Source organism: Stigmatopora argus, chromosome 22 (assembly GCF_051989625.1).
Source record: "Stigmatopora argus isolate UIUO_Sarg chromosome 22, RoL_Sarg_1.0, whole genome shotgun sequence".
Taxonomy (NCBI): domain Eukaryota; kingdom Metazoa; phylum Chordata; class Actinopteri; order Syngnathiformes; family Syngnathidae; genus Stigmatopora; species Stigmatopora argus.
In genome coordinates this window covers 4,692,917-4,715,003 of record NC_135408.1, presented here as the reverse complement: position 1 = coordinate 4,715,003, position 22,087 = coordinate 4,692,917, and the positions used below count along the sequence as shown (strand labels likewise).

The following is a 22,087-nucleotide window of genomic DNA, read 5'->3' as shown; positions in this document are numbered from 1 at the left end:
TACGACAGGACAGACTCGACTTTCAGCATTAGCTTTGATGGCGATAGAAAAGAAGGAAGAAAGAAAGGAGGATGGATATTGTGTAGTTAAAAAGGATTTTTGGTGAGTAAAATCTGGCTATATTCCTAAATAATATTTCAATTGTATGAGGTTATTATTGATTATTTTTTGTGTCGCAGCTGTAGCTGCAGCAGAGGATTTATAGCCATTAAATAGTTTTTGAAGAAGGCGTCACTAAGAAATGCACGGACCGCCACTGGTAATTATACATCTGTAGACAAGTTAGTCAAGGAGGAATCCATGAAATGAAGTATATATATAAGATTCGGATAATGAGACAAAAAAAAGAATTTGAGACAACCAGGTGCTGTTAACTTAGCAGAACATGTTGAGGCTTGTTTGGAGAAATTAGCTGCTGGCGTAAAGTTGTCTATGCTGCCCCTACATGGTCAAATGTTGGAACTGAAACGCAAATAAAATATGTGAATTACCGTATTTCCTCGCATATTGACCGCCTCCACATATAAGCCGTACCCTTAAAATTGCCTTAAAACCGTTGAATTTTACAATTTCTCTCGTATAAGACGCCCCCTGAAAACACTAGAATCCAGTGTTAATAGAGGAGGTCTATATATTCCATATTTATATTATGCATGAAACTTGAAATTTCTCCAAACTATGAGGTTGATAGGCTCCAGCACCCCCCACAACCCTAGTGGGTATAAGCGGCACGGAAAATGAATGAAAGAATATTTATTTCGTTTCATTTCATCTTGGAAAACAAGTTTTCAGTGCTTCCAGCTGAAAGTTTTACGATGACGTGGAAACATTTCCAGACACAACAAACAACTGTGTCAATAAAGTAAGCTTTGTGTCACCTGAGGATCAATTAACCACTTCGCTTAAGCCCAACGGGAGCAGAAGTGCTAATTGCAAAAACAAGTCAAGTCCCCCGAGTGAGGCTCTGACATGTTTTTCAACACGTGTATCCGCTTTAATGATGTGTTTTTTCATCAAAATGTCTTTTTCTTCTTATCAAGTGGAAAACATGGTCCTGCTGAATAATGTCATTAAAAATAATGTCCAAAAATTCATTAGGCTGTATCTTCTCATTAGTAATCAGTTTAACTATTGTTTCATGAAATATTCATATTTAAAAAAGGAATATTAGAATTATTCGATGTGTACAATAACTCACTCATCCCCTCATGTAATATATGTAATAATGTTAGAGAATAAATATCAAATGAAAAATATTCTACTTATTTTTACATTAAATACTCCCCCAAAATATTCTACAATTTTTTTTATGTCCCCATTACTTGGGGTAATAAATATCAATAACAATAATGATAATGGTAACATACAAAAATTATGTACTCATTTTTTGTTTTTAATTTGCAGGATAAAAACAGCAAAATCAATCACATACAAATGTTAATGCATCTATAAAATTATTTATAAAATGCAAATATGTTTCTTTTGTTAAAAATAAAAAGATGACTCAATTAATTAGTTCCGTATCTTCCATGTTTAAGAAATCCTGGTTTTAAAACGAGCACATTCTTTCACCAACTCTCACTACACTCAAACCTCTATGGGGATGCTAATTATTAATAATGGGGCCTAATAATAAGTCCCGTGACACATTATCTCACTGGAACACCAAATGTCAAAATGATATGAATCATTTGTCTCCCAATTTAAAAAAAAGCTTCCCCCTTCCACATGCAATTTAAAATGATTGTTTTTTTCTCTCTAAAAAAACACGACTTAATTTTAAAACTCTTCTATTAATAAAGATTGTGTACTTGGGGTTTTTAATGAGTTTTTGTTTTTTTCCAGAATATTCCATTCAGATGGAGACATTTTTTGTACGAGCATTCAGATTTTAAAGATACGTACTATAAAAAAATAGCAAGACTGTTGAGGGTGGGGAATTTTAGTATCGCGTTCTCTTTGTTCCATTTGTTTTTGGAGTCTCCACTTGTTTTGTTGCAAAATGGTCGCCAGGTTACAACTGGTTCGATCTCGCCCGGGGTTCCAAACTTGCCGTTCGGGCCTCAAGTAGGCGTGTCTCGCATGGGGGTTCGTCCCCTCATATAGGCAAATGCGGCGAGCGGTGGTCCAGTCGGGCCGGGGGTGGGAAGGCCGGGGCCATGGATCTGTTCAACCCAGCCGAGGACGAGAACATCTCCATGGTACACCCCGAGTACTTCATCATCAGTGGACTGTCCAAGCTCCCCCGAATCCATCTGTACTACATCTTCCTCTTCCTGGTCTACATCGTATCCGTGCTGGCCAACAGCACCGTCATGACCGTCATCTGCCTGGATCGCCGACTGCAGACTCCCAAGTACGTGGCGGTCTTCAACTTAGCCTTTGTGGATCTCTTCGGGAGTTCGGCCTTAGTCCCCAAGCTCCTTGACGTCTTCCTGCTGGGCCATCGCCGCGTTCCCTTCCGCAGCTGCCTCACCTTCCTCTTCTTTTGCTATACCTGCTTGTCCATGCAACCCTTCAACTTAGTGGCGCTGGCCTACGACCGTCTCTTAGCCATCATCTTCCCGTTGCAATACCAGGTGAGATCTACAATTAACACAGCTACGTTGATACCACTAATCATTCATTCATTTTTGACAGCGCTCACCTTGTTAGAGCAGCCGGAAGGAAGCATGGACCCGGCAAGTCTTTTTATGTGTTCAACATCAAAGGAACGACTTAACAAGCAGCCATGACAGGTCGTTTATGTTAGCTGTCGGCACCACACTTAATAATAATAATAATAATCGGACATAGGCTTTGTCATCATCATTGACTCGACAAAAGCCTAATTGTCATCATACCCAGAAACTGCGTATGACGAAATTGGTAGTGCTTCTCCATAAGGTGCGTTTTCCCAGCAAAAGACCCAAATAAGTGAAAATAATTTCAGACTCGTAATTTGGCATTCTGCCGTGATGGATACATTGCATCAGCCCTGTGCGGATCACTTACCTCTCACTATCTTTCACTTACCTTCAGTCAGCCAGTAGGAGGCAGATCACCGCCCAACGTTTTTTCATGTTACCTCACCCCGAAGTTATTACACAGAAGGGATTGAGTGTCGTGTTACCGCAAGTTTAGAGTCCTGATGGATGTGGGGAAAAAACTGTCCTTAAGCCTATTTGTCCGTACTTTGTGAGACCTATAGCGTCTGCCAGAGGGCAGCAGCTGGAACAGATTGTGACCAGGGTGGTATGGGTCCCCGATGATGTTCCTGGCTCTGCTGAGGTAACGAGGGCTGGCAATGTCTTCCAGTGAGGGCAGGATCCTGATGAGAGCCTAATGATGGTTAAACACGTGATCCACGTATTGAAATAAGGTCAAAGATCAACACTAAGAGCTCTCTCTCCCCACAGGCGAGGATGACTCACCGCTTCATGCTGTCACTGATCCTGAGTTTCTGGTTGGCGGTGTCCGTCTTGGTGGCGCTTGCAACGGGCCTGCTGACTCGGCTGTCCTTCTGCAAGTCGGTGGTGATCAACAGCTACTTCTGCGACCACGGCCAAATCTACCGGCTGGCCTGCAACAGCCACTACCCCAACTACGTGGTGAGCTGCGTCTACCCGGTGTTGTTGTTCTGGCTGCCGCTGGCCTTCATCCTGCTCAGCTACGTGGCCATCGGCCGCACGCTGGCCAAGGTGGCTAATTGGCGCCGGCGCCTCAAGGCCCTGCGCACCTGCGCCGCGCACCTCTCGCTGGTAGCCGTCTACTTCACCCCGCTGTTGGTCACCTTCACGCTGATGGAGAACATCCATCCGGACGGCCGCATCATCAGCCTGTCGCTCACATCCGTCTTCCCGCCCGTGCTCAACCCCGTCATCTACACACTGCAGACGCAGGAGATCCAAGAGGCACTCGGCAGGCTCCTCCGGAGAGCGCGCTGCCGAAAGCGCGATGTAACCTTGAAATAGCCTGCCGGCGCTATTGAGTTACGGCAAAAAAGACGGAAAAATGACGTTCCCGACAATACAGTAATACCTCGTTTATCGCTGTTTGTAAGTTCAAAGATCTGGAGCAATAGGTGAATAACCGCGATGTGTTTTTAGGGCGTCTATTTAATATTATTTGGAGTTTTAAAACCCTCTCTGTCATATTATTTATCTCCAGTGGCCTGTAAAATACTTTCCAATTGTGACTTGACTTTTTTCTCTATTTTAAAACACTTTCTGTACTATAATTTAACTCCTGAGGGTAGACACTGCTCTCTAGTGGTCTCTAAATCTGACTTGCTTTCCCCCTCCCATTGCATGTTTGTATTATTGTTCCTATATGATAAACTTTTTATATACATTTGGCAAAGTGGTGAGGGTTAGGGTTACTGTACTGTAATTGCAGATGCAGGTCACATGACTCCCCAGCTTTGAAATGTTCATTAACCTGGGTGGAAAAATATTACTACTGGTCAAAACTGTCTTCATTGATATGTTTATTATTATCCAAACTGTTTCATAGTGATTTAAAAAAAAAAAAAAATCTAAAAGTCCAGAAAATTGTTTTTCTTATGACTTTGATTTGAGTGTTTTGAGTTATGAGTGTACTTCAAAACAAAAGAATCATTCTTGATAAAATTCCCAACATTTACTGCTTCATGAAAAATAATGTTATTACACTGTATCTCAGAAGACATGAAATCGAGATTAAAATTGTGGTCTCTCTAAAGTTTTCATATTCTTTACAACCTATTTTCTAGATGTGAAAGAAACCAAGTTTCATTCTGATCTAATCCAGTTGACATTTTTAACAACATATTTTGACACTGGACTATTCACATTTGGTTTCCTGATTGTAATTTCATCGTTGAAAGGTGTATAATAACAGTAACTGTAAAGCATATTCTGCATTTTTGTTCTTGTTATACTGCATTCACATGGTCAAATCTAAATTAGGGATTGAATTAGTGCAGAGACAAACAGGTAAAACAAATCCAATCCAAATCTGAACCCGATTATTCATTGCTACACTATACAACTTTCCATTTAAATGAGTAAATCAGATTTTTTTTCACGTTTATCAAGTCTGGTGGTAGAGTAAAGTCCAAGTTAGACGGAACCCAATACTATTGAGTTTGCTTTTATGAGGGCGTGATCTTGGCCATCTGACGCGCCTTACTCAAGTGTTCCTGCCGTGCTTTGTGATGGTTGCTCATGCACTTTTTGAAGGCGTCAACGTGGTTCTGGCACGCTCGCCAATCCTGATGCTGGGCCATACAGTTCTGCAGCTCCTCGTGCAGATCGGCGCAGCCCGTGCGAGAAATCATTTGCTCCACAGGGTCCTCGTCATCCTTGATGTCTAACCTCTTCGTGCTTCGGTCGTGAGGAGATGGGGATGTCATTCTGTAAACAAGTATGACATGATGAGTATTTTCAATAGTTTCACTTAGATCCAATTTCTCCTGTTTAAACGTGCTATTGCTACACATTTTCTTCTGGATTAGTATTTATTTTATCATACAGTATGATAGTTAGATTACATTTTGTGTAACTGTACCTGTATTATTTAGGTGAACCAAACGTCCTTTAAGTCACCTTTCAGTCAGTTCGTATTTCCATACCAGTTTAATTTTTTTCCAAATCGCTTCCTTGTATTTTAGGGGTCAGAAGTTGTTTTGTAACATATTCACCAATCAAAATTGAATACAATTCAAATTGTATGCTGTTAAAAAGTATGCAGTTGCTAGTTTACCGGTTTCTTGAGGGACACATTTAAGTGCCGGACCGGATGTAATACCTTGGTAAAAAATAATTTTCACTAAAATGATCATGCTATATAATTATTTATTTATTTATTTTTTGTTTATACGTTTCAAATATATTTGACGCGATTTTAGACAAACTGTGGATCGTTCTTATTGGTTTTTAAATTATTTTATTTGCTTATTGTGTAAAATACTGATGCAACACTCAAATAGCACCGACTCCTACGTAACAGTAGATGAAGATATCGCGATACTTTGTATTCTAATGGAGTATACGGCCAAGAATTGATATACGATCTTCTTTTAAAATCCACAAAAGAAGAGTTTCTAACTCATTGGCTGCCTTTGACGGCTCTAGATATCCATTTTCCTTTTGACTCAGTCAGTATGAATTTCCATTCAAAATGAATTGGACATCTAGCACCGTCATTCACAACAGCCCTTCTGTCTTGTAAAAGACGAGAATGTTGCATTATTGACTGCCATTGAGAGACATAATGTTATTCCTCAAGTAAACTGCTGACCTTACAATGCATTGTTCGCTGATTGACCTCAGGTCGACCTTTGGACAACCTCGTGGGGCCATGAACAAAAGCCGCGGCTTATCTTGGTACTGCTTAATTTCATTTTTTTGTGTTGTAATTAAGAGCCCAGGGCAGCCAAGGTGCTCGATAAAACATCGGGATTAGAAAAACAAAAGTTCTCCTCGTTGTTGTCTAAACATCGTTGATTTTGAAAGCAAAATGAAATGGTGGAAAGTGGAAAAAAATGTCACATTTTATATAGATAGCAATTGAATGAATGAACATTTTCCAAAAGCTGAGAGGAAAATTGCAAGGATATTTTTTCAATGGCAGTTTTGGAGGTTATTTATTTTCATATAAGCCTCCAATGAGCCTCTATTGTCTTGTTAATTCTTTGCACAATTATCCTCTTTATCATCCCAGTGAAATAAGCCCTCATTTAATTTACTAGAGTCACCCAATGACACTTTCCAATACCCTCCATAATGTATAGAAATATACAAATTTGATTAAAATGTAATTCAATTTTAATTTAATTAATCAAAGAACATTTTAATTCATTTACTTTATTTATGGATACATGATTAATTTAAAAACATTATTAAATTGAATTTAGCTAATGTAATTAACACTTAATAATTAATTATTTAATTTTATTAATTGTATACGTCGATTCAAAAATGTATAGATACTATATAAATATATATATATATATATATAGATTTAATTTACTCATGAATAGGTACTAATTCTGAATACTCTCCCTAGGACTATTTAGATCAATTAACTCTGAGTGTATATTTAGTGTACTTAATGACGTCTGGGTCAAAGGTCAGGTGTCCAACACACACTCACTAAGCTAATTAGCGAGAGGTTCATGAGCTGGATCAATTTGGAACACATTTACCGCCTAATTAGATGAAACTTTTTAAGATTCATGTAGATTTTCCCCCAAGTATCGATTACATCTCAGCGCAACAAAATGATGTACTTTTGCCCTTTTGTTGTCTTAATATACATTTATTACATATATACATCACTGAGACATCATAAAGTATTCAAAATATAAAAACTCGCATCACACTAAAAGAGTAGAAATATTCAGAGTTTAAAAACAAACATGGCGTGATGACGTCTGCTAAACCAGCAGTTTTCCGTTTGAAAAGATATTAAAGATGCCATTTTTAAAAAAATGATTTTTTTTTTTCAAGTTGCCACTTCCTACCAGCATTGAAGTCACCTTTGCAGCCGCTGTGCTTTCATTAAAGTGTGAAATGCGCAAATGATTTATAGTGTGCATGTGTGTGCATGTGTGTGTGTGTGTGTGTGTGTGTGTGTGTGTGTGTGTGTGTGTGTGTGTGTGTGTGTGTCCTTCGCCACAGAACGGAGGTCACGCTATCATCATCATGATAAACAAGTCAGCAGAATTAATGAATCCATTGATTGCATGTGTCCGCACACACAAAAATTTAAGCCTTGTACTAAGAATGCTGACTGGCTAAGGCTAATAACACACTAGCAGGTTCAAAAATGAAGTCAAAAGATAAGAAAGATGACGATGATGAAGATGTGAATAGAATTATTGAAGATGAAAACAAGAGTGATGATGATGAAGAGGAAAAAATCTTTTTTTAAACCATTTTCCTTCTTCTCATTTTCATTATTTTGCAATTTAAATTCAGACAGTTATGTACAAACAAAGCTTTAATGACATTTTTTCCAAAACATATTTACAAGCGTATTTAATACATTGATTGCCATTGGCGGTGATAGACGTCCAATCCATAAGGATTGGACACGTATCGACGTCAATGGAAAAACAAACAATAAAATGAGTATGCGAGTAAAAGTCTTTATATTTGAATTTGCATTTTCCCCACTAAATGTCACATATACAACATGTGCAAAATATAGCTATATTACTAGGAATGAAGCTCCTCCTCTTCCATCAACACAGTTCCTTGACAAGGCAATACATTTCAATATCAGCACAAAAGCTGGATTTTCTTTCTAACAGAACGAGTTTTAAAAATCTATGAATACAATATGAGGGATATGCTTTACAGTACATGTGCGGAGCAGACAAAATACAGATTTGGACCTTTATATAAACCATTTTTAGTGGTCACAAACTACAAATTTAAGGCTATGAATTAGTATTTTTGAGGCCATGCACCAATAATATTTTGGGTGCACTTTGAATGGCTTTTTATTGGTGCATTGTGACCAAAATGTAGATAACTTTAGGATAGATTATGTGCAGTATACCCATAGCATGGTCATATATTAGTATATTGTGGCTGCAAACTATAAATTTGGAACAACAAATTAGTTTTTGTGGTCTCATACGGCACATTTAGGAGTCATAAATAAGCATTTAGAAGCTAGAATGACTTTTTGTGGCCACAAATGAAAAAGTTTGTGGTGGGATACCACTTTTGGCTCAAATATCGTGAAGTGGAGCACCTAAAATCCTGCAAAACTAGAAGTATTTATCTATTTGATGTATATTAGTATTTTGTGGCCACCTGATGTTGTAGTGGTTCAATCGGCTGACTTTGTTCCGGGCAAACGTGGGATCGATTGCTGCTATGGTGGAAATATGATTGTGAGTTGTCTTTCTCTCTGTGTGCCCTACGGCTGATTGGCGACCAGTCTAGGTGTAGACTGCCATTCGCCGGAGGTCTGCTGGGATTCGCACCACCAACCCGTGCAACTCTTAGGCGGATGCGAGGTACGGAAGATGAATGATAGTATTTTCTATGCACACTCTACACAAATTGGTACAGTTCCAAAAATGTAGTTGATAGTACGGCAGTATAGTAGAAGTAAGTTTGGAGTTTTTGGCGTTTCCGGCACTCAGACGGCCACGTTGGCGAGCCGTGGGTCCGAATCCTGCTCGTAGCGGTAGTGGTAGACCTCCATCTGGTCCCGGCAGGCCTCGCGGATGTTGGTGAGCCAGCGCTTGATGCCGCCGCGGTTGAGGTAGATCACCATGAGGAAGACCAGCCCGATGAGAGCCAGCACGATGCCTAAGAAGACGTAGGACACGGCCTCCAGGTTCTCGTTTAGGCAGTCCACGTCCTCGGGGCGCAGGCCCTCCACGGCCAGCCCGCGGCGCGCCTCGGGCTCCGCGCAGAGCAGGAGCGTCGCGTCGGCGCACTGGGAGCCGTTCTTCAACCACCAGTAGAAGGCTTCCAGCTCGCACGTGCAGCGGAAGGGGTTGCGCGCCAGGTAGACGCGAGTGCGCCGCTGCCGCTCCAAGACGCTGACGTTCTCCCGGCCGAGGTTCCGGATGGAGTTGTTGACCAGGACCAGCTGGTGCAGCTGCTGGAAGGCGTCCAGCCGGACCAGCGGGACACCGCGAAGACGGTTCCCCGTCAGCTCCAGTCGGTGGAGGCTGCGCAGGTCGCCGGCGGCCAGCGCGGCCGAGAGCTCCGCCGCCGCCGCTTCGGGCGCCAGCGTCTCGTTGAGGCACAGCGTGCGGAGCTCCCGCAGGCCTCGGAAGGCGCCGTCCGACAGTCGCTCCACGCGGTTGTGGCTCAGGTCGAGCAGGCGCAGGTGCGGCAGTCCCGCGAAGGCGTCCGCCTCGATCACGCGGATGGAGTTGGCCGACAGCGACAGGGTAAAAGCCGCCGGCAACTCGCCGCCGTCTTCCGCCGCGAACGCGCCGCCCGGCAGCGTCGTCACGTTCCTGCCGCGGAGGATCAGGGTGGACGTCCACGCCGGCAGGCGTGGCGGTAGCCCCGAGCCGCCGTCACCGAGGCAGCTCACCGTAGCGGAGTCCCGCGTGCACGCGCAAGTCTGCGGGCACGCGTGGTCCGCGCGGCAACTCGCCAGGAGCGCTGCCCAGCCGCACCACCACCAGCAACGCCAGCGCACGGTCACGAGCACGCACAGCCGCCGCGGCTCCGTGCAGGCGCGCGTCCGCATCGTGGCTCTCGTGTGAGCGCTGGCGCGGCGAGCGGTGGCACTTATCGTCTCCCTCGTGTGCGCGTGTCTGCGCGTGCGTGTGAGGCCAACTACAATTGGCAGGGTTGCTAAAAGTTGCTGAATTGCTGACGATGACGTCATCGTCTATCCGAGGCGTGAGCTCCACTCTTTTACGTTACCTGACCATAGTCTGCCATTTGACAGCAATAGATACACGCCGGTCAAGAAACAAGTGGCTGATCTTATGTTATTTTAGGGTGCTGCCCGTCCGCCTCACAGTTCTAAGACCAAGGGTTCAAATCCCCAGTGGGTTTTGACCTTCCTGTGTGGAGTTTCCTGTGGTTTTTTTTCAGGTACTAAGGTTTCCTCACGTTCGGTTGAATATTGGATTGGATTGGATTGGATTGGATAACTTTATTCATCCCATATTCGGGAAATTTCGTTGTCACAGTAGCAAGAGGGTGAGGATGCAGGAATAGGAAAGGCATTTTAGACATAAATAGATAGGTAATAAGTAGGTCAAGAAATAAATACATGAATAAATATATAAATAAATAAGCGTGTTGATTAGCACATATATACATACATATAAATGTACTAATAATAAATTATATTTAATTATATTTTTTAAATAATTAATTATATTAATAATTATATGTATGTATATATGTATGTATATATGTATATATATATATATATATATATATATATATATATATATATATATGTATGTATGTGTATATATATATAATTATTAATATAATTAATTATTTAAAAAATATAATGAAATATAATTTATTATTAGTTTTTATTGGGCCCTGATGAATTTCAGTGAGTTTTAAGAGAGAATAAAAATAATAGAAAGTAGTTGTTTATTTTTTGAGGATCAGTAATTTTTTGTAAAATGCAAAATTACGGCATACCAAATCATTCACCAGAACAATACTGGTACGTCCCCTGTTTTTGTCAAAAATACTGATAGCAGATATGAAATCAGCGAGAAAAAAATATAGAATCTTTTTTTTTTAAATCCTGCAGCAGAAAAAAAATGCTGGGCAGTGTTATGGAGTTTCAGCGCCCTTGACACGTTAGACGTCTATAGCTGTGAATGGCAGTCGATTGGCTATGCATGTGACTTTCTCGAATGGCACATTTACCTGCATGCACATCATGTTTACTTTTGTCTTCTTTTCTCGGCAAAAAAAACGAGTGATCCTCGGCAAACAAAACCTCTCCTAGTTTTCTGAACATTTCCAATCATTTTTTTAATCTTCTCATTTACGTATAATCTCAGGGTCAAATTCCCTGCTGACGAGAGAGGAACAAACTTGGACTTGATTTACTTTGTAGATGCACTGGCAACCCAAAGATTTTGTCTTTGGGTGTGAATATATCAGTGGCGGTCCGTGCATTTTCTTGAGGCAGATTTCTGACCCTGGCAACAAATAATGGCTGAAATGTGATTGGTTAAATGCTTCAATATGAAAACACACATCTGGAAGCAGTGCAACCAGGGGGGAAAGCAATGAAAGGAAGCTAACAGACAATTTGGAATTATTTAATAAGTATTGATGGACAAAATGTAATATATGATTCAGATATTTCTTAGGCCAGCAGAGAAGGCCTTGATGGCCCTGACGGCCCGCCACTGGTGTATAGGACAAATACACACGTGTGTTTGATTTTTACAGTTATCTGCACATTACACTTGAATCAAAGCAGTATTTTCCACGATTGCCATTGTGTTGGTCCACAAGGTGTTGTGGTGTAAGATAAGGTCGCGTGTCTGGGAGCTAACGATAAGCCTCATAACCCAGCAGCGTGCTCCGCAAACAGCAGTCCAGACACTTCAGAACTGCCTCACCTGATTTAATAGTGGAGCACCTGACCTGGTCACGGTTGTCCGCAACCTGACTCTTTTTCCAACCAAAGACAGTCGGCTAACAACCGCGACCATAGCCCTGATGTGTGCACTTCATTTGGTAATGGCTATCTTCTTCTTTTTATTTCAATTCTTCTGATAAGCCTACCGTGCTGAAGATGAGAGTGGGATTTGTGGTGGTGGTTTCCATTCGACTTATCAACGTCAAAGAAACCCATGAAAGAGATGACGCGCGCGTCAAACAATTTAAAATATGCTCTGTGAGATGTTAATTATTGGGTAGCACGGAAGATGAAAATTAAGTTAATTTTAGCTCTACATTTAAAAAAGCTGACGCTAATAAATTACATCATCGTATCTTTCTCCTCCTACTCCATCTCCGAAAACGCTCTTTCGCTAATGGCGGGGTATTTTCAGCAACGTGAAGGATGCGCCGACGTCGTACTTCATCACACTTAAAGAGTTGGCGCTGGGTGTTCAAGGACATTCTCAACGCAGCTGACGGTGACATATTTAAACATCATTGGCATGTTCAGCGACAATGTTTGTGGTATTTGAGATTGTTATGATGAATATCAGCACTTCAAGGAGATGTCAATAGACAGGTCACGTTAGCATTTAGCCATCATTAGCATTTTTTGCATTAATAAGCACGTTGATACTGATTGTCATATATATAAAGTAGGTATATTGGTACTTGAAAGAAACACTTTTTAGTCACAAATAAGATGGGTTTTTTTAAACATTTAGAATTTTTTTTGTCTGGTTGATGAATTTGAACTTTTCTCGCCAGGGCGTGGAAGGTATCTTTGTTGCTAAACGGGGTTTCATGGTCTCTACTAATCATTCAGCGCTTGTAAATAAAACAAAGCGTTTTCTTGCTCCTGCCCAGTCGACGTGGAAGGAAAAATCCCCACTTAATCTGCACTTTGGAACTCGATCCGGTTCCAAAGCGCTCGGCTGCCGTCTCCGGTCTCGCGCTGACTGGGCCACGTGTCACTGATACGATTCCTGGCGCCGCTGCGCTGTTTTACCATATGAGCCTGTGACTGTGACGAGTTCTGATGGTATTTTGGTACTGACCATTCAGTTAATTACTTCTCTTTAGAAAAAGAATATTGTAAAAATTTAAAAAAAAATACGATTGGCTGGCCACCAATTCAGGGTGTCCCCCCACCTGGTCCCAATAGTTAGCTGGCATAGGCTCCGGCTCCCCCCACAACCCTTGTGAGGATACGCGGTCCAGAAATGGAATGAATGAAAAATATATTAGAGACCTCAGCGTGACGCCATCTTCCTAAACATTCATCATAACGCCTGCCATGTCAGCTGGAATTTTAACTTTTCATGAAGATCGTAATAATTCTAGCTGCAGAGTCAGAAAGATGGAAAATAGAATATTAGATGATGCGTGATCTGTCATATTGGCTTCAACCATTGCATAGGACTGGCCCAATGATGCTAAGCAAATGGAAAAGGGAATACTACATGTATTTTTGAGATATTGGATGACATCACTCATGACTTCTTTATTATGTTTATTCATTCATGTAAGGTTGCCCGTCTTCTTGTGCCCTTCAATTGGCTGGCCACCGATTCAGGGTGTCCCCCACCTGGTGCCTGTAGTTTACTGGGATAGGCTCCAGCACCCCTTGTGAGAATAACCGGTTAAAAAAATGAATGAATGAATGTTAAACTCGAATGTTCACTCACATTATTCTAAAGAAATGCTTTTAGCATGTAAAATCAAAAATTATTTTCAAATTCTCTGCCCTCATTCAAATAAAGGGAAACACTGTATTGTATTTTAACATAAACACACAGTTATTTCCACATAAGTTGCTTTACCGTTAGCGTTCATATCGCCGTTACCTCAATGTTTTGAGCATCACTGTCCATGTCAACAGCATTTCCCATTGTGTGTTAGCATGATGCTAAATGTCAACACAAAACAATTTCTCCTCTCATGAACATAAACAGAATTTTTGTTGTTGTTGATTTCAAAAGAGGTAGCCATGATGCTAAGCTAATCCATAATGGCCGAGTTTGGCCCCTTCGCCCCGATGACTTATTGATGTGGGATGGACAGGCGACACCGACTCCTGCAGATCTATTTCGAATCCCCGCGAACACGCCCCCCCACCCCGACTCCCCCCGGCCTGCGTCTTCCTTTCCTCCATCCTCCTTCCCCCGGGAGGCAGTGACAGGTCGACCGTTCATGCCTTATTCATAAGGACCAAGAAGAAGAAGCTGCGGGCGTACACGCGCGATAAATGGGATTTGAATGGAAATGAGACGCTTCATTTTTCAGTACCAATATCCATCAGAAAAATTAAAATAAAAGCAAAAGACTGGGACGGCATGGTGGGCGAGTGGTTTGCACGTCCGTCTCACAGTTCAGTCTCAGGTGTGTTCCTTCATGTGTGAATTTTGTATGTCCGCCCCGGTTTAGCGTGGGTTTTCTCCGGGTACTCTGGTGTCTCGCACATCCCCAAAACATGCAGGCTGGTAGAACACTCTAAATCAGGGGTGTCAGACTCGGGTTGGTTCGAGGGCCGCTTTAACGTCAACTTGATTTCACGTGGGCCGGACAATTTTAGATATATTTAGATTTTTGTTTAATAAATGGATTAAAAGAACTGGATTAAAAGCCCTGAATATTCAGTTTTTTATAGCTCTAAAACAATGCTTATTTTAGCTTTTTTTAAAATATATTTTTAGATTTTATAAAATGATTTTTGAACTAAAAACACAGAAAAAATAGATAAAAAATTACAATTATTGACTTAAAAGGGGGAAAATCAGGAAATGTAATATACATCTATACTCTTCATTTTAATTTGATCCTAAAACAAAAAGTCGGCACTCATGATTTACTTTCCCGGGCCACGCAAAATGATGCGGCGGGCCAGATGTGGCCCCCGGGCCGCCACTTTGACACATGTGCTCTAAATGGTCCCTAGGTATGAGTGTGAATGGTTGTTCGTCTCAGTGTGAACTGCGATTGGCTGGCACCCAAATCAGGGTGTCCCCCACCAACTGCTGTACCGCTCTATACTCACTAGGGTCGCAGGGGGTGCCGGAGCCTATGCCAGATGACTTCGGGCATGAGGTTGGAGACACCCTGAATTGGTGGCCAGCCAATCGCAGGGCACGAGAAGACAAACAAGCATTTACGCTCACACTCATACCAAGGGGCTATTTAGATTGTCCAACCAGCCTTCCCTGCAAGTTTTTGGAATGTGGGAGGAAACTGGAGTACCCGGAGAAAACCCACACGGGCCCGGGGAGAACATGCAAACTCCACACAGGTGGATCAACCTGGGATTGAACCCAGGCCGACATACTAAGCATTCATTCGCCGGGCACAGATAACAAATGAATAATTGAATTAATAAAACAAAAATGTGGAAGTAGTGCCTTTTTCAAGTTTTGTCCCAAATAATCTTTTTTTTTGTCCTTGAAAAAAAGGCTGTTTTGGAAAAATGGGATGTTTTCTTGGAAAAATAATAATGTTATTGTGCATTAGTAAAATTAGGACATTTTCACCATTCAAAAAATGAAAATAACAAAAACAGATGAAAAAAAATCTGAAACATGTTTCATTATCCATACCACTCATCCTCACAAGGCTCCTGGGGGGTGCTGGAGCCTAAATGCATCAGGCGGGGGACTCCCTGAATTGGTCGCCAGCCAATTGCAGGGCACAAGAAGAAGATTTATCCTCACAATTCACCAGCCAACTGCTGATGCTGCTTATTTCTCCACAAACAAACAATCCCCTTGGGTGATTTTCCTCTCCCTCTATTTTATGAACTACCATTTTTGTGGAAGTGCAATCTTTTGCTTATTGTTTATTTTCCTAGGCACCAATATCCCGGCTGCCTGGTGCGGAGAGAAGTGCAAATAGAGCAGGGTGGGTCAAAATGAAAAAAAGATTTGCTGAGTCACAAGTTGAGTGCCCGTCGGCTGACCGCTTGCCATCACGTCTGGGCGCGCTGAGGGTGACGATAACCTGGCATGTCAGTCCTACCATAGGAAAGAGTGTCATATTTTTGCTAAAAATGCTAACCCAGGGGTGTCCAAACTGTGGCCTGCAGCAAATGATGAAAATATCATTGAATTTGACATAATTCATCATAACAGAAATTTCCTGAATACGGGATGAAATAAAGTTCTAATCTAATCTAGTTTTAACATGAGATGAAAATAGTCCCTTAAATGGTGGCTCCCCATTGGCTTAGGTTGTAAAATCTGACAAAAAATGTAGAATTTCAGTATTTTCATCCTGAAATGAATAAATAGGGAAGGTAGTAATAATTGATTTTTGTAATCTTCAAAGAAAACAGATAAATTAAACACTAGGGAATTTATCAAAATGAGATATTTGCAAAAACATCTTTATTTAGGACAAAATGAAAACAATCAGAGCATCAATTTAAGTTGCATGGGACATTCACAGCTCGAATATTAAGGCCACAATAATATTACATAATAAGCTTTCATTTTAATCAGTCCCAAAAATTAAGACGATAATTTTTCCCAGTGATAATCCAATGTTTCCTGAAAAGACTAATGTCAGAAAAATGACAGTGAAAAAACGGGAAGGCGACCTATCCTCCGAGACTTCCTCCGTCGTCCCGCTCCGGGGGCGTGAAATTACACGCGGCTTCCTGAGGGCGATCGCCGCCACCTGAAGGTTACCAGACCGCCGTGGCGTGGCGTCATCTATCGACCGGCAAATTGAAATGACGTCATGACGCAAAAAGCCAAAAGCCGGTAGGCTGCAAAAAAAACACTTTTTAAGATGTTGAAAAATAAAAGCCTTGTAGCTCGAAGGTTTTAATATCAACAAAAAGAAGAAAAGCTGGTATTTGAGTCAAATGATGGGGCTTAGTTCCGTAAACACTCCTCCATGGCCTGCAGTTCTTGCACCTCAGGGCAGAGGGCGCCGCAGTGCAGGCTCAGAAGACGTCGGGCCTCGGGGATGACGCCAAGCGCCGATGCTTTGCAACCGCTGTGCGAAAAGCACAATAACACAAAAAATACCAGTAAGTGCACATCATTTTCCAAAAAGTTTGTGCATATATATATATATATATAAATATATACATAATATAAAACATATATAAAACATTCCAATTAGATAATTTGTTTAGCTTACGCATTGAAGTGCAGCTGCGCAAGTTTGGCGAGCTGTCTCGCCATTTCCACACTTTCCTCGCCAAAACTCGCTGCCACGGCGGCGCCGCTACGCTCCAGATGCACCGCCGCACGCGACCAATCACCTACAGCAAAAAGAAAAAAAATTCCAGTCGCACAAACTTGGAAAAGTTGGGGTGTCTTCATTTTAGCGCACCATGGCTGGCATGCGTCCTAGCCATGATGTCTTCGGCGCGACCTCGCAAGGCGTGTGTCGGGGCCAGCATCACACCAGCCCCGTGCCCGATCCTCTCTAGTCGGGCGACGGCCTCGTCTGCGAAGGAAGGAAAAACACTTTTAAAGTTAGCGTGGAAGTGGCAACCACCAGGGTCGGTTTTTGCTAAAGGGAAAAACTGGTGACCGCCCAGGGCACATTTTATTTGGGGGACCACGAGAGCCCTTAAAATCTATATTTTTTCTATTATATTACCAGTTGTCTAGACCAAATGTGTCAAAGTGGCGGCCCAGGAGCCATATCTGGCCCGCCGCATCATTTTGTGTGGCCCGGGAAAGTAAATCATGAGTGCCGACTTTCTGTTTTAGGATCAAATTAAAATGAAGAGTATAGATGTATATTACATTTCCTGATTTTCCCCCTTTTAAATCAATAATTGTAATTTTTTAAATCATTTTTTTCTGTATTTTTAGTTCAAAAATCATTTTGTAAAATCTAAAAATATATTTTAAAAAAAAGCTAAAATACACATTGTTTTAGATGTATAAAAAAACTGAATATTCAGGGCTTTTAATCCAGTTCTTTTAAACCATTTATTAAAAAAAATCTAAATATTATATCTAAAATGGTCCCACCCACATGAAATCAAGTTCTCGTTAAAGCGGCCCGCGAACCAACCCGAGTCTGACACCCTTGCGCTAGACTATTATCCCTCATTTCCACATCAAGTTAGTGGTTAGTCTAAAATGGTGCAGTAAAATGTTATTCTTATTCATTAATTTTCTGTAATGCTTATCCTCACACTGTAACTAATTTCTCATGATGATGTAGTTGATGATTTCGTGTCGCAAAAGTCCAGGAAACTAAAATTTTGGGTCCAATTAATCACCATTCAATTATGTTAGCATATTTTTACTTTTCTATGGGATTAAACTATGGCTTTTTATAAGCATGCATTTGATAAGCATATATAATATAACATTCCTGTGTTTGTACATTTGGGCTGTGTGTGTGTGGGAGAGCTGTCTGCCCAGGGAAGCAAAATTAGCCACTCACAAGCCTTATCGCTTTCCAGGAGTTCAACTGCCACATCCAAGTCCCGCTCGACCGTCCGCAAATGATCGGTCAGCTCATGGCGGCCGAACGTGCGACCGCACAGACGGCAGCACCAACCCCCTTCGCTGGAAGACAACTTCACACGACACACAATTGTTGGCTCTCAACTAGTGAACATGAATAAACCCCAACATCAGAAAACTTAACCTCAATCCTCTTACCATGGGAGAATCTTGGCATGTGGCACACAGCAGTCCGGACGCTTGGTCGTGCCGCCCCTGCCGCAATTGCTCCTCCCCGCAGGCTTCGCAATTACACAAGAAAAAGTACTGTTCCTGCAGGAGGCGCTGCCGCTCCGCGATGCCCATTCGGCCGGCGTGAGGACCTGAGCGAAAACAAGTTGACGTCTGACGGCGCCTAAGTGGGAAAAGGAAAGGTCTCACCGTAACAGTGCAGGATCTCGTGCCCGGGGTGGACGGTCTGGGTGGCTCGGATGGTAACGACGTCGTTGTCGCCGAATGTTAGGCTGGTGTTGGGTCGACACGAGTGGTTGATGAGACTTAACATCGGGAAGAGGGCGGTTGCGATCCGTCTTTCTTGACAGGACACCACGTTGGAGTCAAGAAATCCTGCCGCACAAAACATTTGTTGACCGGCGACTGATATGTTTGGTGGTATGATTGAATGGCGTCCGGTGGTACTCGGACGTTTTGTCGAAAGACGTTTGGTCCCCGGACGTTTGGTCGACCGGACGTTTGGTCGACCGGACGTTTGGTCGACCGGACGTTTGGTCGACCGGACATTTGGTCGACCGGACGTTTGGTCGACCGGATGTTTGGTCGACCGGACGTTTGGTAGAACAGACGTTTGGTAGAACGGACGTTTGGTCGCCGGATTGTTACTGTTGAAACTAGCTCTCAAAATTATAATCATGAGAGAGAGAGAGATTAATATCTAATATCAAAATATCAACAGTAAACTGTCATAATTTGACATAATTTGAACCTGGCGACCAAAGATCCGTTCTACCAAACATCTGTTCTACTAAACGTCCGGTCGACCAAACGTCCGGTCGACCAAACGTCCGGGGACCAAACGTCCGGGGACCAAACGTCCGGGGACCAAACGTCCGGGGACCAAACGTCTTTCGATGAAAGGTCCGGTCACGGCGTCCGGTCATCACCTTGATCGTCTAACGTGACCACGGCCTGCGCGTTGCACCGCAGTTGCAGCAGGTGCCTGAAGGCGGCGCCGCCTAGCCGCCGCCAGTCGAACGCCTCGCTATCTGCCGCGGTTATTTGCCGGAGTTCAAAGCAGAGCGTGGCCACGGTGACGGCACACAGGAATCGCATGCTAGCGCTGTGCCGGTCCAGGTGGTGTAGGAGACGGTAGATGCCTGCATACACAGCGTCCAGATGTGCTGCGCCGTCGCTTCTTGACTGAATGTTCTCGACGCCCGCTTTGAGCGCCACCCTCAGCGCCAGCTGCGCCAGGACGCCCACCGCCGACAGCTCCGCCCCTAACGGGCACTCCCGGCGGTGGTGCTCCTCCCAGGCGCGGTCCCTACAGCGAGCGCCACAGTAGCGCTCATACGAGCAGCCGCCGCATGGGACCGGTCGCCAGGTGGGGTTCAGGCACGCGTGGCAGCGCAGACGTTCTGACCCGAATGCGTCGTCGCCCGGAATGACGACCGAGCTGTACGGGCGCTCGCTCAGAATCACTTCTCCGGCCTCTATCGTCTCCGAAGCCTCCACGTGGCGACCTTTCTCCGGGCTGAAGCCAACAGTCGCTTTGGTGGACATGTCCAAGCGCTCCTCCGGGTCGTTGCGCGGGTCCGACGGAGAGAGACGCGCCAGACACTCGGCGCGACGCTTCTCCAGCTTATGCGCCAGACCCGCCGGGTAGCCATTCCTTTCGGCTTCTGACACGTCATCAAGAGCGTCCTGTGGACAACGCCATTTGCTTAAGTCCTGGAATTAGCTAGCCAGTTGTACACGGTTTAATCTTTCTATTGGTCTGACCTGGTAGCGCTGCAGGTGAAAGAGTGCCGCTGAACGGTTGGCGTAGCACAGTGGCAGCTGGTCCGAACTTTTGGGGGATAAACATACACCCTGTGATTGGTGGGAGACAATTACGACACATGAAATTGGGAGTGATGGTTTTTGTTCTCTGCCTTATGTCCTGAAGTGTTGTTTTTTAAATAAGACAATTTTGTTCCCTAGAATACGTGTCAAAGTGGCGGCCCAGTGGGCCAAATCTGGCCCGCTACATCATTTTGTGTGGCCCGGGAAAGTAAATCATGAGTGCCGACTTTCTGTTTTAGGATCAAATTAAAATGAAGAGTATAGATGTATATTACATTCCCTGATTTTCCCCCTTTTAAATCAATAATTGTAATTTTTTTAATCATTTTTTTCTGTGTTTTTAGTTCAAAAATCATTTTGTAAAATCTAAAAATATATTTAAAAAAAGCTAAAATAAACATTGTTTTAGATCTATAAAAAACTGATTATTTAGGGATTTTAATCCAGTTCTTTTAATCCATTTATAAAAAAAATCTAAATATATCTAAAATGGTCCGGCCCACATGAAATCGAGTTGACGTTGACGCGGCCCGCGAACCAACCCGAGTCTGACAGCCTTGCCCTAGAATAAAAGTGGGTACTCTGTCTTCCTATCATGTTTGACTGCATTTCAAAATAAAATAGGGACAAACAAAAACAACAACAACAACCTGTGAGTAGTGTAGTGCTGCTTCCATGTACTTCCTGCGTTTGAAGCTGGCGTTGCCTCGTTCCCTGCACGCCGCCGCCTCCACGGCGTCCTTCCGCATGTCATGATGTCGTCCTGCAGAGATGCTGCGTAAGCATTTCACGTCATCCTGCCTGGAAACATACATGTCAAAAAACTAAGTTACTGGTTTTCTTGGTGTAGTGATCAAACAGCCTCACTTTGTGACAATTTCATATATTTTTCCTCACCAAAAATGTATCTTTTTCTTCAGAAGAAAAGTTCAAAACGTTTTTGGAACGACTAAAGTATTCATTTTTTTTATACCTCATTCACTGCCATTGACGGCGATAGACGTCCAATTCGATCTGGCTGATCGCTGCCAAACTTTTTCAGTTCAAATGAGTCTATTGCAGTCAACAGCAGCCAATGACTTAAAAGCATCTCATCCTAGTTTTACAAACAAGATTTAAATGGACAAAGTCAACATAAGAATCCAATAAACACTCACGTTGTACAACTTATGGCACTTTCAAAGACATCTTCTAATTCAAGCAGGGATTTGAAACACTTCCTGGTTGCAGGTTCGAGTCCGGTCCATTTCTGACCAACGTGATCTTGCCACGCGAGACAAGGAAGGTCCATTTAGTGAACTAAAAATGTGTTTACATATACGAATGGAAGCAAGCAGCCAACATCCTAGCTGGTTATTTAGTGACTCTATTTCGATTAGCCTTCAAAACAAAATTCACATGAAACGTTGTTTGGGGTTTTATGTAATCATGTGGTTTATCTGTGTCGTTTAAATATTAGAACTTTCATTATTTAAATATTACTACTATGTATAT

The 22,087-nt window shown here is 42.7% G+C and overlaps 4 protein-coding genes across 5 annotated transcripts; 1 reads left to right on the top strand and 3 right to left on the bottom strand.

Moving 5' to 3' along the window:
• Positions 1-2,159: 2,159 nt before the first annotated feature.
• On the top strand, positions 2,160-3,953 carry LOC144068479 (olfactory receptor 1F1-like). Its single transcript, XM_077593050.1, has 2 exons — positions 2,160-2,579; positions 3,399-3,953. The coding sequence occupies exons 1-2, from the start codon at positions 2,160-2,162 to the stop codon at positions 3,951-3,953; spliced, it is 975 nt and encodes a 324-aa protein (XP_077449176.1).
• A 521-nt stretch (positions 3,954-4,474) lies between these two features.
• On the bottom strand, positions 4,475-7,573 carry coa4 (cytochrome c oxidase assembly factor 4 homolog). 2 transcript variants are annotated; one of them, XM_077592581.1, is made up of 2 exons: positions 7,487-7,573; positions 4,475-5,375 (listed from the first exon to the last, which is right to left on the bottom strand). In XM_077592581.1, exon 2 carries the CDS (start codon positions 5,372-5,374, stop codon positions 5,114-5,116), a length of 261 nt encoding a protein of 86 aa, XP_077448707.1. In that variant the 5' UTR covers position 5,375; positions 7,487-7,573; the 3' UTR covers positions 4,475-5,113. The 2 variants fall into 2 exon arrangements, with proteins under 2 accessions (XP_077448707.1, XP_077448706.1); XM_077592580.1 differs by lacking the exon at positions 7,487-7,573 and adding an exon at positions 5,530-5,743.
• A 374-nt stretch (positions 7,574-7,947) lies between these two features.
• Positions 7,948-10,217, bottom strand: tpbgl (trophoblast glycoprotein like). The gene has a single exon (XM_077592578.1). It carries the CDS (start codon positions 10,192-10,194, stop codon positions 9,121-9,123), a length of 1,074 nt encoding a protein of 357 aa, XP_077448704.1. The 5' UTR covers positions 10,195-10,217; the 3' UTR covers positions 7,948-9,120.
• Positions 10,218-16,458: 6,241 nt separating this feature from the next.
• Positions 16,459-22,035, bottom strand: smyd4 (SET and MYND domain containing 4). Its single transcript, XM_077592426.1, has 10 exons — positions 21,751-22,035; positions 21,244-21,394; positions 20,531-20,620; positions 19,693-20,452; positions 18,953-19,138; positions 18,731-18,894; positions 18,510-18,645; positions 17,436-17,552; positions 17,241-17,364; positions 16,459-17,093 (listed from the first exon to the last, which is right to left on the bottom strand). Exons 1-10 carry the CDS (start codon positions 21,882-21,884, stop codon positions 16,970-16,972), a joined length of 1,986 nt encoding a protein of 661 aa, XP_077448552.1. The 5' UTR covers positions 21,885-22,035; the 3' UTR covers positions 16,459-16,969.
• Positions 22,036-22,087: the final 52 nt, after the last annotated feature.

Excerpts from the sequence above, each read along its gene's own strand:
- LOC144068479 (XM_077593050.1), top strand. The coding sequence starts at position 2,160 with ATGGATCTGTTCAACCCAGCCGAGGACGAGAACATCTCCATGGTACAC. Across the intron at positions 2,580-3,398 it reads TCTTCCCGTTGCAATACCAG|GCGAGGATGACTCACCGCTT; the intron begins GTGAGATCTACA and ends CTCTCCCCACAG.
- coa4 (XM_077592581.1), bottom strand. The coding sequence starts at position 5,374 with ATGACATCCCCATCTCCTCACGACCGAAGCACGAAGAGGTTAGACATC.
- tpbgl (XM_077592578.1), bottom strand. The coding sequence starts at position 10,194 with ATGCGGACGCGCGCCTGCACGGAGCCGCGGCGGCTGTGCGTGCTCGTG.
- smyd4 (XM_077592426.1), bottom strand. The coding sequence starts at position 21,884 with ATGGACCTTCCTTGTCTCGCGTGGCAAGATCACGTTGGTCAGAAATGG. Across the intron at positions 21,395-21,750 it reads AGTGCCATAAGTTGTACAAC|GCAGGATGACGTGAAATGCT; the intron begins GTGAGTGTTTAT and ends GTATGTTTCCAG. Across the intron at positions 18,646-18,730 it reads CATGCCAAGATTCTCCCATG|TTGTCTTCCAGCGAAGGGGG; the intron begins GTAAGAGGATTG and ends TGTCGTGTGAAG.